General features: G+C 39.9%; 2 protein-coding genes across 2 annotated transcripts; one reads left to right on the top strand and one right to left on the bottom strand.

The window, feature by feature from the left end:
* Window positions 1-521: 521 nt before the first annotated feature.
* LOC135467366 (uncharacterized) lies at window positions 522-3,807 on the top strand. The gene is made up of 5 exons (XM_064745138.1): window positions 522-528; window positions 1,439-1,547; window positions 1,846-2,837; window positions 3,205-3,288; window positions 3,608-3,807. Exons 1-5 carry the CDS (start codon window positions 522-524, stop codon window positions 3,754-3,756), a joined length of 1,341 nt encoding a protein of 446 aa, XP_064601208.1. The 3' UTR covers window positions 3,757-3,807.
* A 1,516-nt stretch (window positions 3,808-5,323) lies between these two features.
* On the bottom strand, window positions 5,324-14,593 carry LOC135467365 (sideroflexin-5-like). Its single transcript, XM_064745137.1, has 12 exons — window positions 14,537-14,593; window positions 13,038-13,106; window positions 12,823-12,927; window positions 12,563-12,617; window positions 11,659-11,684; window positions 10,120-10,230; window positions 9,727-9,792; window positions 9,459-9,549; window positions 8,843-8,958; window positions 8,238-8,323; window positions 7,869-7,986; window positions 5,324-7,256 (listed from the first exon to the last, which is right to left on the bottom strand). The coding sequence occupies exons 1-12, from the start codon at window positions 14,591-14,593 to the stop codon at window positions 7,179-7,181; spliced, it is 978 nt and encodes a 325-aa protein (XP_064601207.1). The 3' UTR covers window positions 5,324-7,178.
* Window positions 14,594-17,616: the final 3,023 nt, after the last annotated feature.

Below are 17,616 nucleotides of genomic sequence, written 5' to 3'. Positions count from 1 at the left end.
ACAGATGTACACGTGTAGATGTATCAGAATGTAACAGGCGCTCTAGAGATAAGCCATCACACTCACGTGATCAATTTTACCCTTCATCAAAGATACGTTTTCACAAATACAAACAAGAGAAATAACAGGGATATCATCGCTTGAATAACTGTGGTTCGCTGAAGCATATAACACATGAGCCTTTTAGGTTTTCAGACGTTGTCCTTCCATAGTTGACGTATATAATCATTATGTGGTTAAATCACAATCACATGAATAATCAAAAATGAAATATTTGGTTGTTTAGACGAACGACTAAGTAAACGTTAATCCATGTAAACCCGGCCTCCTGTCGACTGAAAAAGTTATGCGACATGCTCAGTAAGCTATGTGACATGCCTAGTAAGCTATGCTTCGTGCCTAGTAAGCTATGTGACGTGCCTAGTAAGCTATGCTACATGCCTAGTAAACAATGCGACATGCCTAGTAAGCTATGCTACATGCCTAGTAAACAATGCGACATGCCTAGTAGGCTATGCGACATGCCTAGTAAGTTATGCGACATGCCTAGTAAGCTATGCGACATGCCTAGTAAGCCATGTGACGTGCTTAGTAATCTATGTTACATGCCCAGTAAGCTATGCTACATGCCTAGTAAGCAATACGGCATGCCTAGTTAGCTACCCGACAGGCGCAGTAAACTGTCATGCCGTAGTGTGTACCTTTTTTTTTATAATTCTTTGTATACTTTCTGACAATTATGTCATTTACAATAGTTGTATTAAGTACAAAAAGCCTGTTTGTGCTACCAGGAGGAACCGTTACGGTTATCCCTGTGTGCTGACCATATGCGTGAACGAGTTCCTATAAGCTGACAAGGTTTCTCATCATAACACTTCACCCTTCACTTACTGTCAGACCCAGAATTTATGCTTAATGTTCCATTTGCAGGACGCTTACATCTTCTCAAGTACACAGCGGAATACATACAAGAGATGTGGGTCCTAAGGCCACCCAGACTGTGATTAAGCTCCCAAGTACCTTGCACACGGGATCTGACCATAAACATTCCCGTACGTACGAAGTCATTTCAGCTAGGTTTTCAAGCCAAGCAACACCTTTGTTTAGTTGGTGAGCATTGTTTGCTGATGTTACGTAAATCCCTTGTGGGTAACGTATGGGACAATAGGTTTCTGGATGGATGTTCATCAGTCATAGTCTACAATTTTTAATGTAGTTTTAAATGAAAGAGTCATGAAATACCCGTGCCGTATGTCCAACCTGGATTAAATGCGTACATGTCCATCGAGACATTTTAAAAAAAGATTGAAACTTAAGTTTGAAACTTGAGAAAACAAGCGTTATTCTGCACTTTTTTATAGCTGTTGTTTTTTGTATTATTATTATTATTATTATTATTATTATTATTATTATTATTATTTTGCTTGTCCACCATCAGAACCGGCCGGCGTCACGTCAGGACGAGATGGGGCCAAAATTACAAGGAATGAGAAGTTTGCCATGTCTTGGGCCAAAGCAAGGGCAGATAACACAGATATGTTTTCCCGGTACCTTTAATCATTCCTTTCTTTCTGGTTTCCATAGCTCGCTTGTTCATTCTACTGTTCTTTCCTCATCGTGTCAAATGTAAATCATGTCAGCTTGATATTTGTTCCATGGTCTGTAATTATATATATTGTAAATTAATAATCACCCTTAGTTGAAACTTATTAAGACATGAATAAGTTATTAACCATGCATGTAATTTATTATAGAGGTAATCGCTCAAGTACGGTAGCATTATAAGTAGGTATTATAACAAAATTTAAAAGAATTTCTAACTTAAGCTAATACAAATGGTTGCAGAAATACACCTGACAACGTCAGCGGTACCGGAAGTAAGCACAAAGATGTAGGCTTTCCTAAAATTCACAAAGAGGAAACCAAAAGAGGTGTTAGACAGAACAGCCGAGCATCAACACAGACCCGAGAGACCCCTCTGCTGAGTGCTCCTAACAGTGGGGTCAGTAGCCGTCGAGGTGGGTCTGACAGTGATCGGGTGCTATTTACAAACACCTGGGCACAGGTGCAACGGAGGAGGAAAGCCTTACAGAAGACAGCCGCTAAATGCGGTATCAGATCTGCTCAGAAGACAGACACACTACTAGAAAATCAGCCCGTTGTGAATGACGTTAAAGAGGTGACAAAACTGTACACAGCCATGACGGTCGGGATTCGTCCTTATCCCAGGACTGGTGGTGGACGAGGGGTGCTGAATGGAAGCCAGTCAAATCCAGAAACACTGAATTCACATAATAAAACCTCAGAGTACATACTGAGCCGACGCGAAGCAGATACCTACCGCAGAATCACCAAGGTATATGATGGCAACACAGAGGCTGTTAAAAGACAGTCTCGGTTTTATCAGCAGCTAGAAGATGTACAGGAAAAAGTCCTCAAGCAGAAGATTATCGAAAACTCCAAGAAGAAAAGAGAAAATGAAGAAGCCAAAAAACGACATAAAAGACAGCTCAGAGACGTGAGGGAGCGGTACATGGCGGACAAGATGAGCCGGTTTTCACATCAGCACATCTCGCGGAAGATCATAGAAGCAGAGGAAAGTGACCGAGAGATATACGGTCTTCCTAATGAGTACAGTGAGACGGAAAACAAGAAAACGTCCAAAAAGCACACCAACAAAAGTCGACCATCCAATCCTGAAGACCGTACAAAACGGAATATGAAAAAATTCGGCTTCCTGTTTGCCATTCAGTTCAGGCAGAATCTTCAGTCCACTGTCAGGCAGCGCCCAAAGATGGAAGGAATAGATACAGTGGTTATTGCAGAAAAGACTAAAGGTGAACTGGTTTATATGAATGGAAGATATACTTGCATCTGGTATTCATATATTCATAAGTAACTGTTACCTGATGAATATCACCGGCTTCTTTGCAACAATTGCAACGAATGAAGGACGTCTCCTGTTTAATTATGTATCAAAACTTTAAATCTAAACTGTTTTTCTAATCACCGTTCAGACAATCAGTGAAACCCTGTATAGGTTTTGAGTGTTGTACAAAAGCTAATGTGTAATGAGTCCATCCTGCCTCATTCACTGGTCATTTCTTGTAGCCACTGGTCATTGCTTGTAGCCACTGGCCATTGCTTGTAGCCACTGGTCATTGCTTGTAGCCGCTGATAACGCTGTATTTGACTGTTATATAGGTAACGTTACAAAGGAGAGGAAATACTCTGTCCAGGATATCTTATTAGACGCCAAGAGATGTCTCCGAGAACCAACACCCACAGGTTGGTTACATGCTTCTATCTGCAGATAAGTTAGTATTCATAATGCATTACAGGCCTTTCAATGACGCCGCGGGCATAACATTCAGAAAACCCTTCCTTACAAGTTTGAAGCGCGCCATGACGTATTTTACTCGACGATTCAAATGTAATGAGAGTATAAGAAAATAAGTACACCATATACTAGTATTTGATTTATTCATTGAGAAAATTTCCATTTGTTAAGCACTAAAAATTAAGCACTACTTCAATACTTGTTACCGTCCTTTAACCATTATGTCGGAGAAGCCAGTAAATGATCTGTTTGTTTCGCCTTTGGTAGTGTCCGGAAACCCCAGTGGGAGGTTATCAGTCATCAGTGTTGACTTGGACGAGGAAGATTTGTTCGAGAAAGCCCGTAAAAAATACGGCGTAGAGATGAACAGTGACGATGACGACGATGGCGATGTGAACGACAGGAAATATTTATAAACACATTAAGTCAGGGATCGACGACCAGCGATTTGACACGAATCCAGAGGCATGGGCGATGAAAAGTCTGTTTCTCCAGCTGACCATAACTGGTGCAACTTCACTGCGTATCAACGCATTCCATCCACAATAGCAATCATATTTATGTACGGGTAATGTATGAAACAAGAAACTATTTATTAAAGACACAATCAAATGGTACTATGGTTGATTTAGTATGTGATTCATGTGGCTTTATCTTGCAATATAGCATTGAAGTAAGAAAATTAGGCTTCAAATGAGCTCATGATTTATTTGTTTCATTGGTGTTTTACGCCGAATTCGGGGCCTCCGTGGCTGAGAGGATTAACAAAGTGCAACAGCCCAGGAGCCTCTCACCAATGGAGTCGCTGAGAGTTCAAGTTCAGCTCATGCTGTCGTATAAGTGAAATATTCTTGAGTACGGCTTAAAACACCAATCAAATAAATATTATTTATTTATCTGATTGGTGTTTTGGGGACACAAGAATATTTCACTTTTACGACGGCCGCCAGCATAATGGTGGGAGAAAACCGGGAAAACCCAAGACCATCCGCAGACTGCTGCCAGACCTTCCCACTTACGGCCGATGAAATAAAGAAATTTTACGCCGGACTCAAGAATATTTCATTTTTATGATGGCGGCTAACATTATGGTGGGAGGAAACCGGGCAGAGCCCGGGGAAAACCCCCAAGACCATCCACAGGTTGCTGCAGATCTTCTCACTTAGGCCTACGGCCGATCAAATAAATAAATTTTACGCCAAACTCAAGAATATTTCACTTATACGAGGGCGGCCAGCATTATGGTGGGTGGAAACAGGACCCCCTCCAGGGGAAACCCACGACCACAAGCTGCAGGTTGCTGGCAAACCTTCCCTCGTATAGCAGAAATGAGCTCATGAGCTTAATTGAGTTGTCACTCATAAACTTTAAAATTTCGTTCAACATATGACGCTAGAGTTCAGTAAAATGAATAGGACAGGAATGAGACAGTTGCTGAATGTGGACGTTGCCATCAAGTTGATAAAATGTATTTCCAACATCAATATTGGCCTAAAACACAACCAAATCAACTTATTTTCTCTGCCAAAGTTTATTCGGTTATAATCTTCCAATATATTGCATATAGACTGCTGTGAAAACAATTTTTGTCTGAAGCGGGTTACATATACCTATATGTACATAAAACTCTAAAATCACATAGTCACAGTGGTTTTAACATATGGTACCAAAAAAATACTGTTTCAATGATTTACACGGTTAACGGTCTTTTGGTACCGATGTGCGTGTAATCAGAATGCCAGCATTCATGGGGACTGACAGTTAACCCCATGCACATTTTATGCCATTACAGCAGTTCAATAAATCTCTGTACATACTAAAAACGATTTTATGGTCTCATTGATTAAAAGATGTTTAACGCCTTTCCCAAGAGTATTTCACTTCTACGAAAGCGCTTAGGTTTACAGGTGAAGTGACATGTTAATTACATCACTGCCCTTCTCCAGGCACATGTACTCGGTAAACCTGACCAAACAATGAGCCAAAGAGCGCACAAATGTGAGCTGTGTGGAGAGTGCTAAGGTTCGGACCTTCGCACAGCGAATCGGCCAATTTTTTCACTCGATTCTAAACTCTGAATGTCACATCTATTTAATAAAGATCATGTGAGGCAGACCAAACTTTAACGAGAGAGGACATCCATGCATTTTAAAACGTTGTTCTCTGAACGGGAAACGTTCACTGGGTAACATCTGATGATGAGTATCACCTTCATAAACCATTAATACCAGTAACTAGATTTACTAGATTCAGGCAAAAGTGTTCAAGGTGAAAGTAAATACCAGCCTTTGACAAGATGTAAACACAGGTCAACAAATACCTTTAAAGTAACAACTGTTTCAGATTTTCGGATAAATGATTATACAGGTGTACTTGTAACATATGCCTAAATGACCTAAAATTTCGTCCATGACTATGTTGCTCATTTTTCCAGATTCTGGGGCTTTTATTGATTTCAGAAAGGTGCTTTGAGGGGTATGTGGAAGGTAGGATGATATCCTATTAGGAAAATGTAAATTTTAGCACTAGAAGCAATACTAGTGTCCCATGACATTTATTTGCCACCGAGTTTTAGGTCATTTAGGGTATGCAAAAAACATTTGACTCAGTATCATGAAATAACACATCATACAGATTAGACAGCCAGCCTAGTCTCCAGGTTAGGTAAACACATATCTGTATCTCTCATACTCTCCTTTCCTATTTATCTACATGTGTCATTAACTTGGAATTATAAACTACACTAGTTAATACCTTAATGCCTTCAAACTTCATGATTGTCCAAACACAGCATTTATAATTGCTTGTGCAGGTGAAATAGACTTAAAATCGCAGGTAGTAAAACATACCTTTATAGGTATTTATGTTTCCTTCGAACATCATTAGTATATTCATTCGCTTATTTATTTGATTGTCGTGCCATATTCAATTATTTCCACACATATAGGATGTCGATCAGTTTGAAACATGGAGGAAACCAAGTTACTGATAAACTTGCCAGCATCCTGCATAATGGATGACAAAAGATCATCAACGAGTGTACAAGACTGTCTAAACTTCCCCACGAGCTAAATCACCAAGACACCACAGACAATGAGATTGGGGGGGGGGGGGGGGATGTATAAATTCTTTGTCCAAGCGTGGGATTGAACCCACACTACTTTTGCCTTGTTGTGGTTGGAGACGAGTACCATACAATGATACACATTTTCTATATACAAAAAACGTTTATAAAACGTATATACATACATACAGCGCCAATCTCTCTGCAAAGTTGCATTCCAGTGGTTAATCCTCAAAATGTGCATCATATACATATATACTGACAACATGTGACAAATATGACAAAACTTCAAGAAAATAATTTTAAAAAATCAAGTAAAAATAAAACAAGTTGAGAGTTGAGAATACAAGTTCCAATAATATAAAGAGTCTTGGTAAAAGGCAGACTATGATTAACATCCTGAACCATCCAGTCATGAGACAGTAAAATCTTCACAAAACATTTAGGCACTTGTCACAAACAGGGTAAAACTCTGGAATAACATTAAAACAACAACAACATGAGACTTTATTAATTCAATGAGATATAGGTCCTGAGAACCATTGTGTTGGAATTTTCAGGAGGCAGTTTTAGGTCCTATCTGGCTTTTAACTGGGATTCATATAGAAAAAGTCTTGATATTTAAAAATATTGAAATGATTCATGCGCAAATCTTCAAACAAATATAGCACCATATATCAAAGTTGACAGGTGTGGTCCAAGCTGTTACGTGGGTGATGCATGTAACCAACCATTGCTAGGCCACTTTATGCCGATCATGGTTCTGACAACTCTTTACAGGCCCTTATTATAAAACAGGTGACTCTCATTGGTGGCTGAACAGATCTCTGGCTCAAGTGTGGAAGGTTTCACCTGGAAGTAAGAGCACAAATTGTCAGATACATGCACCTTAGGTAACATTATTAGATGTCACACAAACATTTATTTATTTGTTTGATTAGTGTTTTCTGCCATACTCAAGGATATTTCACTTATACGACAGCGGCAAGCATTATGGTGGGAGGAAACCAGGCAAAGCCCGCAGGGAAACCTATGACCATGCGTAGGCTACTGACAGACCTTCCCACGTATGGCTGGACAGAAAGCCAGTATGAGCTGGACTAGAAGTCACAGCGACAGCATTGGTGCACACAAATATGTACAATTATATAAATAGCATATACTGAACTATTCCCACTAATACTTGGCAAAACAGTCAAGAAATGTTCAATATTTCAAGACACTTCATGAAAATTTATGGCATGTTGGTTATTGTTAAGTGTCTCTCTGGTTTTTTATCGGATTGTCTTCTGGTCAATAACACAGCACCTTGATTTGAAGTTCAGCACCTGTGTATTAATACGTACTTCTGAGCCTGTCAGACACCACACAATATGCATTTGTAAACTAGCACATCGGTATGACGTATAAACTCATACATGGATTCAAATGACCGATATAAACTCTGAAATAACTCCATCTTACTTTAGAGATTTGTGGAAACAGGGCTATAGCTAAGGGTAATGCCCCACCAAAGGCCAGCGTACACACCAGGGCGTTCAGAGGAAGGTGTGCCTTAGGGTACCGTTGTAAAAAATGCGTTCTGAAACATACGATAAGTTACAGTTTATCTAAACGAAGCTTGAGAGAGAAAGGAACGGGGTGGGACAGCGGAATATGTAGCAAAACATATTTAAAAGCGTTCGGAACCTAATACAACTTATTAGATTGCTCAGATAGCACGAGCCGCTATAAACTAGAGAGGCAACTCACATTATGACATGTAAAAAACGTATCAGAACTTGCAGTTAAGGGACAAGCTGAACTATTTCACTGTAATCATAAATAACATACTTCTCTAGCATTGCCATGACAGCAGGGGGAATGAGGAGGATAGGGGCTGGCATAATCATCCTGGTGATAGCTGTCTCCAGTAAAGCCTGACAAGTAGACATATAAACCCAGGTTTACGATTGGTTATTTTAAACATATTGTATTAGCTAACAATGCTTATAGCTCTGCTCTCTCACAGTTTTCCTCCGTGCATAAACATGTGTCCAGTGTCAAAAACCTAAATTAAGGAGTATTGAGAAAACACCAATAAAACTACAGAATGGTTCACTTATACGACAGCTGCCAGCTTTATGGTGGGGGGAATCTGGGCACAGCTGGGAATAAAACCCATGACCATCCGCAGGTTGCTGGCAGACCTTCCCATATATGGAGACACAGAGGAAGCCAGCGTGACCTGGACTTGAACACAGCAACCACACTGCCGAGAGGATCTTGGGTCGTTGCACTGAGCTGGTGTGCTAACCACCGTAGAGGCCCCAAGTTAAGGAATAAGTATTTTATATATATATATATATATATATATATATATATATATATATAGAGAGAGAGAGAGAGAGAGAGAGAGAGAGAGAGATGATATTGCACTGACCTCTCCAAGCACTCACCTTCTTAGCAGCAATCTTGGATGTGCCTATGACCTTATCAGTGGAGTCAAACACCTCAATGCCCTCAAATAGCTCACTGTACCTCATCAGCAGAATGTTACAGGTACTGGCCATTGCTGGGGAAAGACATTACCTGTGGGATGAGTACCTTAGCACAGGCTTATGGTTGAGATAACCACCTATAGGAACTAATGTTCCGGATGGCTACAGCAGTGCAGATCAATACAGTGAGTAGCCAATTTGTAGTTCGACTATATTAGGAAATGATTCCTTGCTAATTACTGAATTGCCTTGCCAACAAACAATACATTCAATACTTTTGGGTGAAGAAACACAGGGCAAATCCAGAGGTAATCCAGCACACATTCCTGAGTAACCCACACTGAATCATCTCCTTGGTTGAACACTACTGGTAAAAGACTGGCACCCAAAAATGGTCTGCTACTCTGGGCCATATTGTATTCAGTGTTGGCAAATGATGTTAGATTCGAATGATACACCATCGTGCCTTCTTGACATGAACTTTGAAAAAGGGGACAAGTTAGCTTTTTCAGAGATGGCAGACCTGGAAGAGGATGCGAGTTTGCTGGACACCTGTCAAGGGCAGACAACTTACCCACAGCAGGGAAGGGCACAAATCTCTGTATGAGCAGTTTTTTGGCGGGACTGAACGTGCTGGACTTTTTAATGAGGATATTCAAACCTACCTAAAACAAACAAAAAATAATACTTCACCACCTACATGTATATTCTACATGTGAGAATTCCCTTACATTAATCCCAAATCTCAATATAATGTCATATAGAAAAAAGCATCAGTTTAATATTTTCCGTGAAGTTCTGACAATAAATTTTCTGAACAGTGGAAATAAAGCCAAACTTACTGCGATGGACACAGCACTGGACACTGCCCCAACATATCCCAACACAAAGCGATTCAAAGGTGTGGCCTGAAGGACAAATAAAAGCTCTAGAAGTTATATGATCTACATTAAATATCTACACACATTCATGCTACCAGTGTTTAACATTGTACTGAGGCATTTGCCACTTCTATCATGGCAGTCAGATTTATGAATGAAGCCAACCAGAAAGCCCAAAGAGAACCACTAACCTTTGCTTGATACCTGACTAACATACTCACTCAAAGCTACAGATAAAGTGGTCAGATCTAGATTTGAACGCCTGATAGTTTCAAACCAGTGCTTTTATCACCCGAACAAGCAAGAACCCCTTTTAAGCCATGAAATGTAATACAAATAAGGTAGTGAACTAACCTTGGTGGCATTCCTGTTTGCATAGTTAACACAGGCATTGTGGGACTGGTTCAGCCACTGCCAGAAGACAGTCTGAAGTAGAGTCGGGTTTGGCAGCAGCAGCCCAGTCACCTGAAAAACAAAGGGTTTATAGAAGCTAGCCTATTTACAAATCTCATCAGTGATTTGTTTATTTATTTACTTATTTGACTGATTGGTGTTTTACAGCATACTCAAGAATATTACTCTTATACTGGCAGCCAGCGATATGGTGGGAGGGAAATCCATGACCATCCACAGGTTACTGCCAGACCAATGATTTGGCATTTCAGTTCTATTTCACTCCTTTCTGAGTGGAGTGGAGAATACATGTCAGGGGAAGCTAGAAAGGCCACCAGCCCTTAATATGTTAAGTTGTCCAGCAAATGGAGGGTCAGAGCATGCAACACAGTTAAATCACAGACGTTAGAAATATTCACTGCATTACTACTATGTTAGTAATCAAAATTTACCTAAATTTAAATTTTTCATCATAATTCATAATACTGGTGCTAATGTTTTTTTCTTTTTTTTCTTTTTTTGTTTTTTGGAATTAGGAGAAATTATGTTAGAACAATGGATATACACATTATGAGATGTGGTCAATCATTATAGCAGAGTGAAACAAATGCATGCAATTCAACCGGGGTTAAATGTACCCTATATACAATGTATATGTTAAATAGCACAAGCATTATGCAGTGTTTAGGATGGAATGCATCTGTACACCAATAACACCGAAGACATACAGTGAAAGGCCATATCCAGATAAAATCTTTTGTCCTCCACACAAAGTATGTAGGCAAGAGCTCAATCCATTGCAATACAGTCCTGTGGCATACAGGTAGTCAGTGATTATGGGATGATACAACCTAGTAACAAGACAAAGTCAAAATTGCAATTTATTTATTTGACTGGTGTTTTATGCCACAGAACTCTATCTCCACATATACCTTTATTCATATATGTAAACAGCAACAGTTCTATGTCCACACCCACAGTAAAAAAAAAGAAAGAATGACATTAGATGATTTTATGGTACAGGTAGATGTCAAAGACAGAATGGATAGCTCAAAAATGTTATTGGGATATGCCTTAAAAAGATATCACAAGTGAAAAATTTTGGGTACACCATACATGTAAAGGAGATTTAAAAAGGGTCATGAAAGACTGATCAGATCACTGAAAAGATTCACTAAGATCACAAGCTTATATTTGTGATGGAAAAGTAACTGGCAATAAGTTTAACAAAACAGTTTATAGTCTTTAAGCTCTGTATTTGACAACAACCCGTGATTACATATTGTCACTCAATGCAGTAAACTTCTCCACAGTGACATAGATATACATGTTGTTAAAACAACAGGAGGACCTGAGACTGCTTACCGTCACATATCAAACATAGCCAAGCAGCAACGTATACTGAGTGCATACTGTAATACTATTTACTGCTTTGTTAATAAATGTGAAAGGCACAAAAGCTAATCACAATACACATGCAGTCTGTTCAGTTATACTTACAACTGGAGCCCCAAATGGAACAAATCCTTGACGCCAAAATAAAACAAGAGTTCAGGTGAACACAACATATGCCTCAACAAATGCATGTGTTTCAAATGTATAAAAGAATAAAAGCAGCATTGTGGTGAATATAACCAGTGGGGAATCTTCATGCGGAACTTTATGCGGAAAACAGCTGGAATTGTAGCCCGGACACGAAATCTTTCCTTTTCATGTAGTATATAAGGAAAATAGCTATATGGTTACCATGACAACCGCGAATTGGACAAATGTGCGTCGTGACACATCGTCATCTGTGTATATATGTATCCATCAAAAATTAAAACTCTATGTCGAAAACTGTTGGAGATATAGAGGATGGTAGGGGGTTGTTGACCGGACATGAAAATCAATTCTATTTATATAGTATATTTAAGGAAAACGGCTATTTAGTTACTATGACATCTGCAAAAATGGACAAATGTGAGTCGCAACACATCACTTTCAGTGTACGTATGTATGCACCAAAAACTAAAACTCTACACAGAAAACTGTGCAAATTATAGCTTGGACACGAATTTGGACAGACGGACAGACGGACAAAATCGCTACAACATAATACGCTCTGCCTAATGGCGAGGACATATAAAAAATACATACTGACCTTCCACTACTGCTCTTTATATTATTCGCCATACATATCCATGTATTTTCATATATGCATTGATCTTGAAGCCAGCATTACATTAGTGTTTATCGCCTTTTTCTACATTTGTATATTATATGGTTTAAGGATTGAAATACATACCTTATGAAGATCAGAAAAAGTCTTTTTGTGGTGTCTTTGAATACATGTAGAGTGCAATATGTGTTGGCGTTTATAGGGAGGTAACTAATACAGAATGATAGCTTTAATAGAACTTACCGGACATTCTGAAAGGCATGAACACTTTCTCTCCCGTATCTGGATGAATGATTGCCTGAAACAGACAGGGATTTTACAGAATTCACAAGAAAATTTTTGGGTTAACCAGCATATAATCTAGCATCACTTTTTCCTGAGATTCAGATCACCTAAGCAATCAACTTTAAATTCTTTAGAATTAAAATATCCTATACTGTGCATATGAACCTAGACAACTATTCCTTCCGATTATTCAAGGTAGCATGCAGTAAAACACAGACCTGTTTGATTTTCTGAGCTTCCCATAATTGTTTGTTTGTGATGTCTGGTGGTAGTTTCCCATTTTTAAAATCGTCAAGAAGCTGTATGGACTGGGCTAGAGTTTTCTGAAATAGGAAAAAAAAATGAGACATGTCAAAGTGTTATATACAATTAGAAAATTGACTTGAAAGCCGTTATGAAGTGAAATGCAGAATAAAAAATTGAGTTATCTTACCTCAGATGTAAACAACGTGCGTGGATCAATGACGTCTAAGAAATGCCGTAGTCTTCCAAAGTATGTTCCCTAACAAATGCCAAATAGAATTTTCAAAAAGTACAACAGAACATGTAGACCTGCAGTTAATGTGATACTAATGTAAAATGATTATTGCCAACATATTCCACTGTATTATACTGCATGTTGGTGCAACAAATTCTGATCATACAGAGTGGCACCTTATTATAAAGGACAGGTGTCAGCCTGTTAAACTTTTAATACTGGGTAAGGTCTAGTTCACAGACGAAGAGCCGTTCATGGTAAAATACCGCTAAGGAAACCCTCGACAAATTGCTCAGTGGAATGAAAATATGAGCCAAAAAACTTGCGTTCTTGGCCAAATGTCAGGTGAATTGCATTAGTCAACGACTTCATGGTCTTCTGGACAATTTTTATCTCATTCCATGGCGTATACAAGTGGTAATATTAAATTTCATGATACCCTCTCTTTTAAGCCCTACTCACAAATTTCATCACATCTTCACGACATGTGCAGCTACAGTTTTCATGCGCAGCACAAGCACTCCTACGGTTGAAGTTTAGGTGGTGAAAATAAAAATAAACTCGTATTCAAAGAGTCAATTTCTTGTCATTTTAAAAGCATCTGGCACTTCATACTTGTACTTCAATCTAGAATAAGCTTTAAAAACAAGATCATTGTCCACCTATGTGTGTTGAGCTGTTCTATAGCTGGAAATCTTTAATAACAATATGACATATTTTTTAACATGATGTCAAATTCTCAACAGACATCGACATGATTGACATACCAATTGAGGTCAACTGGACAGACAGCATCACCCGGCAAGTAGCTCAAAACAAACCTTATTTAGGGGTTGAGTGACATTTTTTGAGGAAATATCTCATAAAGGTCAATGTACTCAATGGTTACGAAAGGTGCGCAAATATTTTAGCTTGCAGACAGACAATGTATTAAGTGGATCTGAACATTAAATATCGCTTATTCAGCGAACTTTGCCGATGGGGTAGCTAAAAATCGTCAGTGGTAAGTGGGGCTGCGGTCTCCGCGTATTAGTTAATAATAAGTCATCCTTAGATCGGATTTTCGGGCTATCCAGAGCTGGTTGGTACCTCACTGACTGGTTCATTGTTACGCTTCAAACGTCTGTGCATGTGTAAAGATCCGGAGACTACTTAAGATTATCAAATCAAACTTGAATTTAAGTTTTAAAGAAACAAAAGGGCCACTACAAAACAGTTGCAGGGTGACTCCAATTTTTTCCCCCTGGAATTTGGAGGTCAAGCGTTGCATGCTCTTTAATGTATAACGATAGGTCTCCTTGTAGAAGAAAAAAGCCAGCCGAGATATCAGGCTCAGAACATGTAAAACATGATCTTACGAAATCATTAGGCTACCGTACCGTTTAACAACAACAACACTTGCAGATGACAGAGCATGTTTTATGGATAAAAAATGCGTCCAAAAACAATCACACTTTAACTTGGTTGATCTTGCTTGTTAAGCTGAAAAGGCGGATAGCTGTCATCTCCATGATTTCGTGCATCAAACGTCATTCCAAGTGTAAATATTCAGACAGCGACCGTGAAACTAAAAATATGATGGCCAGCTCGTGGATTGGACCATTTCTGCCTTCCCTGAAGAGGTATCCAAGGGGAGTAACTCTTGGACGTCATAGTTATTAACTGCCGTGATACCGCTACCTTGGCAATACTGTAATTTGGTGTGAAATGAAACGTGCAGAGTAGATTATGTAGACGTGTATTGCATGAACGCACGCCAAATAGGACAAACATCCAGTCATCCAGTCCTAATCATGCAAGATAAATCTTAAATAGCTGCGCGAAATCCAGGGGTAACGTTTACCTTGAGCACAAACATGGGCCTACTTTTCTTTGTAGGACATATTATTGTATCGGTTGTCTGAAATTCAGACGCTATGACGTCTTCAGTTTTATTTTGATTTTTTGACGATGGGGTTCTCTAATAACGAAGTCTATCACCAAAAATTGTCTTTTCTGAATTTCGGACTAAATCTGTAATACCGATGCCATTTTTATTCTGACGGTACCTCAGCCAAAGGCGGAACCAATGCAATTGCCGGCGTTTATTTTTTCGCTAGTTTACCTCTCTGGACGGCAACGAGTGATAGCAACTTTAAAAAAAACCCACAGAGAAAGGTATGAACGGATGTGATGAAATCTGGCGCATGTAGGCCTAAGTCCTACACCTCGGCCTTTTAGGAGCGGATCTGGAATCTCATCACGAAATTTTTTAACGGTTCTTCTCAATTTCTTGTCTATGCGGGAAAGTCTGTCAGCAAACCTTTCCCCGGGCTCTGTCCGGTTTCCACCCACCATAATGCTGGCCGCCGTCGTATAAGTGAAATATTCTTGAATACGGCGTAAAACACCGATCAAATAAATGATCAAATAAATAAATCAATTTCATGTAAAATGTCTGATCAAGAACTTAACGTGCAAAGTTATGTATGAATTTTGGTTGAAACGCTGTTTTTTGACTTGATAATTTTCTTTCTTCACTTAATTGTCAAGAATGTCTATATGCAGATACCTCTTTCTTTGTCCGCAACCTGACAATAAAAAGGTAGGCCTATGCTTAGATACTGATACTGGAATGTCATAGGGGCCTACGAACATTAGCAGTGGCGGAGGTTTGCGCTCTGAGAAGGACACCTAGCTAGAAACTACATCGCGTCCTTGGCCATTTTTCTCCATGACCTCAGTCGTCCTATACGTTGTATATTTCTACATATTTTAAGCAAAATCCAGCATGATTTCTGAAATTTGTTAGCCAGAACCATAGTTTCTATACTACAGTGTTTTTCGAGAGACACGCCGATTACCCTGACAACCAAGAGTTATACATCCTGAAAAGATTTCCTCCTGAAGTGAGTTATTCAGATAAGATTAAAGAGTCAGGGGGAACATAGATGGAATAGGGTTTATCAAACATGGAGTGAATCGCATATAAATATCGTAGTGCAATTTGCTTCCTGCGTGATTGTCACTCCTGCGCGAGTCTAAAGCACAAACACTCGTAACTAGGACTGACCGACCATATGATGAGCATGACTACCTCTGACGACCATATGATGAGCATGACTGTCTCTCACGACATGTGATGAGCATGACTATCTCTCACGACCATATGATGAGCATGACTATCTCTCACGACCATATGATGAGCATGACTGTCTCTCATGACCATATGACGAGCATGACTATCTCTCACGACTATATGATGAGCATGACTGTCTCTCAAGACAATATGATTATGACCATCTCTCAAGACCATATGATGAGTATGACTATCTCTCACGAACATGAGGTGAGAATGACTGACCTCTCACGACAAGGAGGTAAGCATGACTGACCTCTCAAGACCATGACGTGAGCATGACTGACCTCTCATGACCATGATGCAAGCATGAACAACCTCTCACGACCTTGAGGTAAGCGTGACTCCCCTCTCACGACCATGTGGTGAGCATGACTAATCTCTCACGACCATGAAGTAAGCATGACTGACCTCTCACGACTATGAGTTGAGCATGGCTGACCTCTGACGACCATGAGGGAAGCACGGCTGACCTCTGACGATTATGATCGCGGCGAGCTGACCTCTCACGATCGTGAGGTAAGCATGACTGACCCACGCGAATATATCTGACCAATCATGATTAGAATATAACGGACCCACCCCTGAGACCATAGCAGACCCACCCCTGAGACCATAGCAGACCCACCCCTGAGACCATAGCAGACCCACCTTCCTGACCATAACTGACCCACCTTCATGACCATGACTGACCCACCCTCATGACTACCACTGTCCCACCCTCATGACTATGACTGTCCCAGCTTCGTGAATATGACTGTCCCATCTTCATGACCATGACTGACCCACCCTGGTGACCTTGACTGTCCCAACTTCGTGACCATGACTGTCACATCTTCATGACCATTACTGACCCACCCTCGTGTCCATGACTGACCCACCCTGGTGCCTTTGACTGACCCACCCTTGTGACCATGACTGACCCACCTTCGTGACAATAAATGACCAAAACTCGTAGCTGACCAATGCACTGGTCATCATACAGGGATGAATTCTTTCTATAGCACTGGTGACATTTTAAACATCGAAATATCTATCAATCTTACTAACGGTACTCGCCTAAATATGCCCTTTCAACCTAACTTAAACTAGCTAACTATAGCATAGAGCGAACCTGGCAATAACCCTACACAAGAGGAATGACATTTTGACAAGATTTCGACGACAATGTGACATTTTGACCAGACTCACTGCCAAACCGTAAATCCATGTAGGGCGCGAGATCCATACTTGCATGAAGTTCTCGCTACGACGGAATCTTATTGGATTGTGGCGATAGAACAAGCTGTAGTTGTCGGAATCTCGTCCATGTTGCGTAGTATTGATCAGTACAAATATCGCTGTCTCAGAGGACAGCTATAGGAAAAGAACATCTTGACAAACCCAGCACCTATAACAGGCTCCTGTATGGCGACA

This window comes from Liolophura sinensis, chromosome 6 (assembly GCF_032854445.1).
Source record: "Liolophura sinensis isolate JHLJ2023 chromosome 6, CUHK_Ljap_v2, whole genome shotgun sequence".
Classification (NCBI taxonomy): Eukaryota; Metazoa; Mollusca; class Polyplacophora; order Chitonida; family Chitonidae; genus Liolophura; species Liolophura sinensis.
The sequence above is the reverse complement of the archived record's forward strand: the minus strand, read 5'-3'. Positions and strand labels throughout refer to the sequence as shown.

What these genes read in the sequence shown, in the direction of transcription:
- LOC135467365 (XM_064745137.1), bottom strand. Translation starts at nt 14,593, where the DNA reads ATGGAGATGACAGCTATCCGCCTTTTCAGCTTAACAAGCAAGATCAAC. An exon ending in GCAAGATCAACCAAGTTAAA is followed by an intron (nt 13,107 to 14,536) that starts GTGTGATTGTTT and finishes GGCATTTGTTAG; the next exon opens with GGAACATACTTTGGAAGACT. An exon ending in CAAACAGGAATGCCACCAAG is followed by an intron (nt 9,793 to 10,119) that starts GTTAGTTCACTA and finishes TTTGTCCTTCAG; the next exon opens with GCCACACCTTTGAATCGCTT.
- LOC135467366 (XM_064745138.1), top strand. An exon ending in AACACAGATATGTTTTCCCG is followed by an intron (nt 1,548 to 1,845) that starts GTACCTTTAATC and finishes AAATGGTTGCAG; the next exon opens with AAATACACCTGACAACGTCA. An exon ending in TATTGCAGAAAAGACTAAAG is followed by an intron (nt 2,838 to 3,204) that starts GTGAACTGGTTT and finishes ACTGTTATATAG; the next exon opens with GTAACGTTACAAAGGAGAGG.